The 10334-nt window shown below is 39.0% G+C and overlaps 2 protein-coding genes and 1 non-coding gene across 4 annotated transcripts; 1 reads left to right on the forward strand and 2 right to left on the reverse strand.

The window, feature by feature from the left end:
• Positions 1–2918: 2918 nt before the first annotated feature.
• Positions 2919–2990, reverse strand: TRNAW-CCA (transfer RNA tryptophan (anticodon CCA)). The gene has a single exon. It is a non-coding gene; the product is annotated as a tRNA-Trp (tRNA).
• Positions 2991–3070: 80 nt separating this feature from the next.
• LOC107460265 (protein MULTIPLE CHLOROPLAST DIVISION SITE 1) lies at positions 3071–5668 on the forward strand. The gene is made up of 5 exons (XM_016078615.3): positions 3071–3292; positions 3392–3607; positions 3695–3867; positions 4264–4651; positions 5286–5668. The coding sequence occupies exons 1-5, from the start codon at positions 3248–3250 to the stop codon at positions 5460–5462; spliced, it is 999 nt and encodes a 332-aa protein (XP_015934101.1). The 5' UTR covers positions 3071–3247; the 3' UTR covers positions 5463–5668.
• A 668-nt stretch (positions 5669–6336) lies between these two features.
• LOC107460229 (monosaccharide-sensing protein 2) lies at positions 6337–10333 on the reverse strand. Of its 2 annotated transcripts, none has more exons than XM_016078573.3 (6): positions 10217–10333; positions 9847–9966; positions 9176–9736; positions 7701–8623; positions 7074–7261; positions 6337–6970 (listed from the first exon to the last, which is right to left on the reverse strand). In XM_016078573.3, exons 2-6 carry the CDS (start codon positions 9923–9925, stop codon positions 6526–6528), a joined length of 2196 nt encoding a protein of 731 aa, XP_015934059.1. In that variant the 5' UTR covers positions 9926–9966; positions 10217–10333; the 3' UTR covers positions 6337–6525. The 2 variants fall into 2 exon arrangements, with proteins under 2 accessions (XP_015934059.1, XP_015934060.1); XM_016078574.3 differs by having other exon boundaries at positions 9847–9969.
• Position 10334: the final 1 nt, after the last annotated feature.

Raw genomic sequence — 10334 nt, forward strand, 5'->3', positions numbered from 1 at the left:
TGGAATCCAAGTTGGGGAGGAGCCACATGCTTATATTCAACTTTCATGGCAACAACCTTCTTCGCTCTCTTATGGTTACAATTCACCCATAATGTACACAATTATGACTAAACTCCTCAACATTGTTGTCAACCTTACTCATAAGCCACACCATACCACCAATTATGACTAAACTCTATACAGCATGCGTACGCAACCCAGTACACACGACGCGAGCATTCCATTCGAATTAAAACACTCACGTACGCGAGTAGGATGCCACATACGCGGACACGTTCTTTTTCAACGTGTGCGTACGTACGGCAAGGGTGTGCGTATGCACATACCTTATTTTATAGAAAAATAGTTTTTCTTCGTTTTCAAGGATTCTCTAAAACTTCTTTTCATTACTGTTTAAGGCTAATATCTAGCATTTATGTCTAAAGACAATAGAGAAGAGTCAGTGACTTAAATTGGTGAAATTTTGTATGAGTTTAGAAGATAAAGACTTAGGTTTCTGAAGTTGTAAGTGAGCCGTTGGAGTACTATATTGATGATGATTATGAGAACTTAAAAGTTGATGATAAACTTGTGAAATCAAGGATGAAATGATGGTTATGACGAGTCGGAGACTCGGAGATGACTGAGAAAATTATTGAATACTAAGAGTGATCACTAAAAGCTATTGATGTATACTGATATTGTTGAGACGTTATGCGCCTGACAAGGACAGTTGGTTAATCCCGCTTGTTGAGGTCGCGGCGCCGGCGTAAGGTCGGTGGTTAATCCCGCTAATGTTGAGATGTGAAGGTTGGGGTAGTATTCCGCTCGCATAACCTTCTCTGCTGCATAAGTGTGCAGGGCCTATATCCCTGGCGTGGCAGAAAGGCTACATCTGGGAGGATGTGTCGAGTTGGCATTTATAGACCGACAAGTGATATCACGAGCCAATAGGAAAGGCATTCATCATATGCAACTTCTACATGTTTATTTGCTTTGCTTAATTTCCGTTATGCCTAAATGAACCACATGTTTACTTGCTAATTGTTCTACTTGTTGTAGATATACTTTACGGTGCTTTACTTGTCTGCATTACTTGTATTTTTTGCTAGGATTGAGGAGGTTCGGTAGGTGGTGGCGATGGGATCGCATGGAGGTTAGGCTGGCGAAGGCTGTGGGATAGCGGTGCTATGTTAATTAGAAATCCCTTAAGTTAGAATACCCTATTTACTGTTTAAGTTATTTATTTTGTTTTAAGCTTGAATATTCTGCATCGATGTGAAGTTCTAAGGTTGCATCTCGCATCCCGAAATCTTATATCTTACATTATTGGGCACTGTTACCATACTAAGAACCTCCGGTTCTCATATCATATTCTGTTATTTTTCAGATGCAGGTCGTAACCCACTTCGATGAGTTGTGGGATGGTGACAGAGCGGAGGATCTTTTGATATCTCTTTGTATCTTGATTATTTGTTGTAGTACTCTCTCTCACCTTTTTATTTTAGACTTTATCGCCTTAGAGGCTTGATTTGAGAAATAAGTTGTATAAGCTGTTTTAAACTTATAAAACTATTTTGTATTTCAGTTTGACTAGCCAGCCTAAACTCCGCAGGTTATGACTAGTCCTCTTTTTGGTATTTCATACTTATATATATCTGGTAAATTTAATTATTACCTTGTGTATTCTGGAGTTATCTATCGTGTGTGAACGTTTCGTGTTTCGTAATTCTGTTTTATGTTTGAGCTTTATTCCTTCATCGGGCTTCTAGTTATATAAATTCTTGGACATATATTATATATTATAAGTTTTAGAACTGTCGTGACACTTTGTTATCCCTTACTTTACGGCTAAAGGTAAGACTTAGAGTAACGAGGTGTTACAATCAACAAACTAAACAGAAATCAAACATAAATCGTGGCTCTGTCGCGGGCACCGAAAAAGGGATCAAAACTCATCCCGCTCTATCCCCAACTCAATTTCCAAATACGAATTAAAACTTTTTTTCCAACAAAAATCAACATACATAATCAACATATATAACAAATTAACAACAATATATTACAAAAAATTGAACAATCAACAATCTAATAGAAATCAAACATAGATTATCAACATCATTAATCAATTAATTCTAACTAAAGTACTAAATTATTGAAAATTTAAAACTTAATAACTTAAAAAAAAATAAAAATACATACCTCGCTAATGCACCGCCGGTAGAAAAGAGGGAGACTGGAGAAGAAATTAATGCGACGACGACGACTGGATACACAACGAAGGCGACGAGCAGTAGCAGTAGCAGGTGGCGACGGACACATAAGAGCCAACGACGTTTGAAACTTCGAATGTTCGACTTCGATGGAGGTGGTGCTGGCTGTAGTGGGTGGTGCGGTTGCGAGACTGCGAGCACGGTGAGGTGGCATTGGCTGAACGGGCCTCTCTCACTCTCTCTCACACACAGTCTCAGACTCTCAACTCTCAAGTGGTCTCTCTTATGGCCGAAAGGGAATGGATTTAGGAAACAGGGAAAGGGGATGGAGGCTTCGAGGTGCTAGGGTTTCTTTTAGCTCAAATTAGTTTTTTTTAATCGAAACGATGTTGTTTCTCGTGAAAAAAAAAAGATTTTAAATCGATCCGAGTTAAATCAAATTTGTCGGTTCACCGGTCTTAGTCAAATCCAACCAATTTAAACTAGGTCTTGTTGGTTCTCTTCTTTATCCAGTCCGATCGGATGAGTCGGTCCAGTTCTGATAACAGTCATAACACTGCTTTAGGATAATCTGGATAATTAGTAAAAAAATAATTAACTTTAAGACGCATCCAACCAAAAATATTCCCGTACCATTATGTTGTGTTTAATGGGCCGGTTAGAATTAGATTTAGATCAATGCAGGCCCAAGTTGTATGATAGAGATTTGAGTATTTGTGCAAAAGATGAACCCGACGTGAATCGAACACGCAACCTTCTGATCTGGAGTCAGACGCGCTACCATTGCGCCACGGATCCTTTCCTGCCTCATTATTTAGGCGGATTTTATCACTGCTTTAGACATGCATCTATTTTTAAGAGGAAGAAAGAAAGTAACAATAATAATCATAATCAGCGAGGCAGTTGCTTTACGAGTTTATACTTTACCTAGTGGCTGGAGCTTCACGAAGAGGTAGTAATGTAATGGAATGGAACTTTGATATTGAAGCAGAAATTGGCCGCCATTGATTTATTCACTGAGCTCAGAGAGGTTAGAGCACATCACATCACATATCATGCCTTCAATTTGGACACTGCAGTTTCGGACTCTTTCTGTTCCGGTAAGTTCTCTTCTAAACCCTACTTCACTTCACCTCACTTCATTTCCCTGCTATTTCGTTTTATTGAGTTGTAATGAATTGTTCACACATTGTATGTAGCCCTCCATCGTCATCTGTAGCAGCAGCAACAACAGTCATGGCAGTGGCGGTGGCAATGGTGTTCGTATAATTAGGAACGGAATCTCCAAATGGTGCTCCCTAATCACCACTCGCACCAACCAGCTCAGACAAGACTCCGTTAATTCCGTTGCAAAATTCCACAATCACCTATTTACTTCCATCCTCAATCCTCCGCCTCCTCCTCTTTCCTTTCTGGTAAGCTTTCCTTCCCCGTTCATAACTTCAATTTATTATTAATATTTTGAAAGATTGAAAAAAAAAAATGCAAATTTGGACCACCAGGTTAATGGAGACGGTGGAATGAAGTATCCGATTTGGATGTGCGTTGTGGCTCTTGTTTTGTTTGTGGGAGTGAGAGCATTTGCAGAGAGAGTATTCTCCCAAAGAAACCACCGCCCTGGCTCCGTAGCTGATCTTGTCAGGCGTGGCCAACTCAGATCCGATAGAAGAGGCATGTATGATGTCTATCCTTATCACTTTTTTCAATTTTTAATAATTGATTAATTATCTAGCTTCTTACTCTGGATTATGAAATTAGATTAGTTAATAGGTTGTAGTGAGACTGAATATATTGTCCTCGTGTCAAGAATCATAAGCTTTTTAGGTGAATGCTCAAAATTGATCAACCCTAGGGATTTGATAATGTGTCGTAATGGCAAGATTTCAATTCCTATTCTTCCAGCCATAGTCTATTCTTTATTACTATGTTTATAATCAACTCTTACAAAAGCTTAAGCTATTAGGTAAAGCAACATGAATACATCTAACATTATATAGCACACGGTTTGTCTGATTATGCCGATAATTTCTTTTGCCTATATTATTGACATTTTTTACATGCGTATTTTCAGTTCTAGGCCTCTTAAGTATGAAGACCCGTTCAATAATCCAATGGTCAAGGTTGGTAAAAGCAACTCTACTGTTGAAATGTGTGGCAAGGTTTATCGTTTAGCACCTGTTACACTCACCGAAGAGCAACAAGCCATCCACCAGAGAAGGAGATCACGCGCATACCAGTGGAAGCGACCAACCATGTTCCTTAGGGAAGGAGACACTGTTCCTCCAGATGCTGATCCTGATACAATCAGGTGGATTCCTGCAAATCATCCCTTTGCAACCACAGCCACTGATCTTGACGAGGAGCTAGCCCAAAACAATGTGTATCAAAAGCATGGAGTTCCTTTCCGTATTCAGGCTGAGCATGAGGCGCTGCAAAGAAAGCTTGAAGCTCTACAAAATGTAAGCCTTATGGTACTCGGTAGCATTTTGGAACTTTAATCACCTTATTGAATATAGAGTAAATGAACAAAAGTACCCATCAAAGAGTTTGGCGTGGACAAAAGTACGTATGAAAGTATACTCGAAATATTGTTTTCGATGGACAAAAGTATCATGCCATTAATGGGTTTGGAAGGTCTGGGGTGTACTTTTGTCCATCAAAATCAATCTTTCGGATATACTTTGATGTTTATGAACTTTGGTATGTATTTTTGTCCACTCCAAATTCTTTCATGTGTACTTTTGTCCATTTACTCTTGAATATATTAATATAATCTCATAAATCTTCAGCTAGCGTAGCCAACTCTTCAATGTTCTTATCCTGTCATATACCCAAATATGAAGCTGAGCAAAAATAGATACTCTTTAATCTTTGGATATTTAGTTTGATCTAATCACAATTAGTTCTGGGCAAATACACCATGTACAAGAATACGCGAGCCAAATGGTCAAACCAAGTTTAGTTTATTTAGCAGCATGAATGAACATGTTAATTTTTGGTGTTTTGAATATGACACTGAAGTTGGCTTTTGGTTGACTCTATATTTTCGAACTCATGTGCACTACATAAAATCTATGTCCATGAATTTTGCAGGAGCAAAAACTAAAGAAAGCAGTAATAGATCCCGCCACTGCTAGAGAATTTGAGAGGCCATTCAACTCCCTTGCAGAGAAGAGCTCTGTAAACAATCAAGTGCCTGATTCCAAGCCCTCCAAATCAGATATTGGCTTAAATAATTTGGAAGGTAAATCATCTTCCCAAGAAGATTAGAATCTTTAAATGATGGACACAGCTTCTGCTTACATTGTTTTACGAGTTAAATTTTCTCTCTGGCGGGCTATGAATCTCCATGACAACATATATGGGAAGTGGCCAAAATTTTTGCACTATTCAATATTCATCGAGGTACTTTGGGACTGTGAATTTGTAAAGATGAGCACTGTAAATATTAATTTAATTGCTGCACATTGTCGAGCTGTGCTGTTGCTCTGTTTCACCTTTTACGTCAGATAATTGTGAGAGACTAAGGGGGAAAGACCATTTTTACAGTGTTGTCGTCGTATATCTTGATGCGTACACACCCGAGAGGAAAAACTAGGAAGAATGAGAACATGTGTAACATCGAGTGTTTTTAATGCGAATTCTCGTGCCGAGTGACTTGGCTTTGCATTAAAATTGTCGCTGTTTGTAACATATTTAAGAATAACGAATTAACTCGATTAAGCATGAGAATTCCTGGAAAGTTGGGAATAAATGCACTTACTCCATTGTTGACACGGAATTAGCGTTAGTGGAAGCAGACCGCATATGTTGTAAAATGGGTGATGTTCAATCAAAGAACATTTAAACATAATAAAAATAAAATAAAGCTACTTTGATTTAAAACCAAAAAGAAAAAGGTAGGAATTGGAAATTGTATTCATTTTTTCACTTTAAATGATTTTTATCCAAAAGATCAAAGGTACTTTATAATTTATATAACACAGATTTCGTTAATACTCGAGAATATTAAAGATTTTAATGTATTCAATTTAATACATTCAAAACTACCAAGTTTTATTTTTGTAAAAAAAAAAAAAGATTTTATTGGCAGATTCTTTTATAAAGTTCCTTACTTCCTAATAAATTTATTATAAACACAGACTTGAAATCAAAAGCTTTATCACTATAAAATGCAAAATTTTAGTATACGAGAGAAGAAAAAATACATCCATATGCTTGATAACCAGAACATATTCTCCTCCAATTAAAAACTTAATGACAAGCAAAATCTATAAACATGAGAGATTTTGGCTTTAGCCACAAACATAGCAGATGTATACAACGAATCCCGTCACTCATTCTTGGCAGCAACAGCCTGCTTAGAACCAACAGCAAAGAATTCCGTGATGACTTCAAGGGGCATTCCCTTTGTTTCAGGGACCTTCAAAAACACAAATATCCACGAGATCAAACACACAACCGCATAAATGCCAAAGATTCCACTGAGTCCTATAGTACTGAGCATCACGGGCAGCGTGTATGTCACTATGATATCTCCGATCCAGAACACCAAAGCGCAGATGGCAATGCAGAGCCCACGCACCCTTGTCGGAAAGATCTCTGAGCAAAGGATGTTTGGAACCGGTCCATAAGCCATCACAAAGCAACAGAAGTAAACAACAACGCATACAGTTGAAATTGCTGCATGGACAACACTGCCAAAATTTACGACGCTCCCAATGACCAAAATGATGAGTGACACTATCAGCACTGGAATTGTAGTGAGCAGCAGCTGCCTGCAATATTAGGGTTTGTGTAATGAGAACAAATCAAGTTGAACAAAACAAGATACTAAACAGCTTTTTCAAAGACATTGACATTAATTTAGAGAAAATATACCTTCTGCCAGAAACATCCATGAGCCTCATCGCTATGGCTATACATGGAAGCATCAACAAGGTTGTTAAAGCACTGATAAGGAAAGATGCAGACTCTGAGCCGATGCCCAAATCGGCAAGGAGAACTTCAACGCCGGCCTCTGAAAGGATTTGAGGAGTGTAATATAGAACACCATTTATACCAGAAAACTGCACATCCAATATAGAAGTTGGTGTTAGTTATTGATAACAGACAGACCACCATGTTAATGCTGAAAGCTGGAATAGCAAACTAGAAATCCAGACAGGAAGAATAAGGTCAAACAACAACAGTATATATTTCTGTTACTAATACAAGAAAGCATATTTCTAAACCACTCCTCAAACAGTCTGATTAGGTAAGAATGCTGATCTTAAAGTTTCCACTACTATTTTATCACAGCACATCCCGAAATCTTGAATGTCAACATCTTTCGAAAAATTATGTTTTATGTTTTCTTTTTGTAAATTATTAAGCCAAAACCAAGCAGTCCACAAGCGATTGTACATTCAAGTGCTAGAGCCTAGAATGAAATACCATGTAAAGAAAGCATTATCTAATTAACCGTGCAAAGGCAGAAGATAACTATAAAAGGTAACCACATATTACCTGCTGAAGTAGTTGTATTCCAATTCCAACAACCAATGCATGCTTAACGCCTGGTTCGAGAAGAGCTTTCCAAATTGGCCCCTTTGAAGCGGTCTCAGATGGGTGAACCATTGCAGGGCCAACTGGCTGCCCACCAATAAGCTCCTTGGAGTAAAGAGCAGGCTGGCTTACCAATGCAGCAGCCTGGACAAAGTCACCTTCGCCAGGAATCGACACAACAGATCCTTTACTTGGGACTGGACCAGCCTCCTGGTGCAAGTAAATCCTTTTAAACCCTCCTTCCTTTTTCCCATCCTCACCTTTCTCATTCCATTTCCATGCTAGTTGCCAGCCACCGCCAATACCAGTGCTACCAACTGGTTCACCTTGCATGAGACTACTGTGACGTCTCATGCTGCTCAGTATACTGCCATGAGAAGGAGGAGGTGGCATTTCCTTTTCGATGCTTGTTGTTTGACGCGAGATCAAGGGACTTTGCAGATTGTCATCGGAGTCTCCACCCGCTTCTGATGCGTACTCCTCGCCTTCTCTTTGTAGGCTCTCCTCGTCCCACTGTTCATTTTTGGCATGAGGATCAGCTGTGCTGAACATGCTTCCAAAATGTGGAAATAGGGTGCTGCGCATGCTTCCTTGTTCAGGGAGCTTCTCATGAACGCTGCCAAATAGGGTCACAACAGGGTCCATGAGAGGCATGCTTTGGTTGACAATGCTTCCATGGCGTGACACAAGACCTAGAGAACTCTGTCCAGTAACAGGTTTTGCTAACCACGAGAGGCCAGCTTGGGATCCGTATAATCGGACTTTGTCTTTCTCTGCTGTTTGTATTTGACCTTCTCCATCCTCATCTGCAGGGCCTATTATATACTCTTCTATAGTTGTATCACCTCCAACCCCAAGACCTTCAACCAGCAATGCCATCTCACCTGTATAAATTAACAAATTCACAAAATGATTGATCGTAACAGATGAAAAAGGTAAGAGAATATGCAATGAAATGAATTACACGCAATAAAGCAGTTACAAGATACAATGAGAGCAATTTATGACAATTAAGAAGGTTGTATTGTAATGAAAAAACTGGAACATCCATGTATTACTAACCCAGAGTGTTTCAGGATAACAATAATCACACTTTGCATGTCATAGTCAAGTAAGCAAGCATATATATGTTACAACTATCCCCCAATCATTTCAACATACAGCTTGAGATTTCAATGGATTAAGTCCATAGTAAATTTCATCCATTATCTCCTATAACAGTTAACATTTGTCCAATTCCTACATAAACTTAACAAGATGGTTTAAAATTGTTATTGCTAGGTGTATCGAGGCATCAATTGCTGCCTCATCAGCTGTATTTTCCTTTGATTTTTTGCAATACAATCATTGCTACAATTGTTGCAAGGCTATCACAATTCAAATCCATCAAGATCTCTGCAGAATCATAATTCAAAATGGGTTTAAGACAGGGTTACCGGCCACATCTTCCCTGCCGCGCAATCTTTGGAGAACCTTTTTAGCCTCAAGCATCTTCCCTTTGCTGACGAGCCACCGGGGAGACTCCGGCAAGAAAAAGATTGTCAACAGGAAATAAAAAAGAGAAGGAATGGAAAGAATCCCAAGCATTACTCTCCAGTTAGGAGAGGCACTGAATGAGAACCAGAAAACCAGACAATAGGACAGAAACATGCCCCCAGAACCACTGAATTGGGGAAGTGTATTCAAGGATCCCCTAATCTCAGATGGGGCAGTCTCAGATATATAAACAGGAACAAGAGTAACAGCAAGACCAATCCCAAATCCATCAAGTAACCTTGCCAGGCACAACACATACACATTAGGGGACCATAGCATCACCAAACTACCCAAAAAATAGAGCAATGATGAGATTATCAACATGGGCCTGCGCCCAAGCCAATCCGAGATGGGACCGGAGCACGTCGTGATCACCGTCGCTCCGATGAGGGACATGGCCACCACAAGCCCTTCCACAGTTGTTTGCAAAGCAAGGTCTTTCTTAATGTAAACAACGGCACCTAAAACATAATAAAAGGGAACAATAACATAGTATCAGCCGAAATTGAAGATTGATTATGTCAGATCAGGCAAAAGGGGCATGCTAATGAAGTGAATCTGAGTGTGTTACCAGCAATAGTAGCATTATCCCATCCTTGAAGAAAATTGCCTATGGAAGCGGCAATAGCCACCAGTACTGCACCTTTCATCTTTCTCTGGAATTCAAATTGCGAACTTCAAAGGGAAGAACCTGCTTAAGTAAGGAAGGAACAAAAATCATGGGATAGAAAAAAGGAAAAACAATAAACAAAAATTGGGCAAAAAAAAAAACTTAGAGAAGAGCAATGAATAGAGGTACAGGTAGTTGAGACTACGAGAGGGATGAGGTTGATTGAGTATCTATCTAGCTATCAATTATTCAATTGAATTGAATCCAATTTTGGTGAAAGTAACATAAAACCAATCATCTCCTTCAACTTGACACTAACCAATTAAATTACCTGAATAAACAGATCTCTAATCAAACGCAGTGTCCCACTACACCAACAGATAGAGAGAGATAGATAGAAAGATGGAAAGGGAAAAAAGAGGAAGAAAAAAGAGGTTTTATTTGTTTGT

Source organism: Arachis duranensis, chromosome 8, assembly GCF_000817695.3.
Source record: "Arachis duranensis cultivar V14167 chromosome 8, aradu.V14167.gnm2.J7QH, whole genome shotgun sequence".
NCBI classification, from domain to species: Eukaryota; Viridiplantae; Streptophyta; class Magnoliopsida; order Fabales; family Fabaceae; genus Arachis; species Arachis duranensis.

Coding starts and splice junctions, on each gene's coding strand:
- LOC107460229 (XM_016078573.3), bottom strand. CDS start 9,925: ATGAAAGGTGCAGTACTGGTGGCTATTGCCGCTTCCATAGGCAATTTT. Junction 7,262..7,700: donor GAATACAACTACTTCAGCAG/GTAATATGTGGT, acceptor TTGGATGTGCAG/TTTTCTGGTATAAATGGTGT. Junction 6,971..7,073: donor ATGGATGTTTCTGGCAGAAG/GTATATTTTCTC, acceptor CTAATATTGCAG/GCAGCTGCTGCTCACTACAA.
- LOC107460265 (XM_016078615.3), top strand. CDS start 3,248: ATGCCTTCAATTTGGACACTGCAGTTTCGGACTCTTTCTGTTCCG. Junction 3,868..4,263: donor AGATCCGATAGAAGAGGCAT/GTATGATGTCTA, acceptor GCGTATTTTCAG/TTCTAGGCCTCTTAAGTATG. Junction 4,652..5,285: donor AGCTTGAAGCTCTACAAAAT/GTAAGCCTTATG, acceptor TGAATTTTGCAG/GAGCAAAAACTAAAGAAAGC.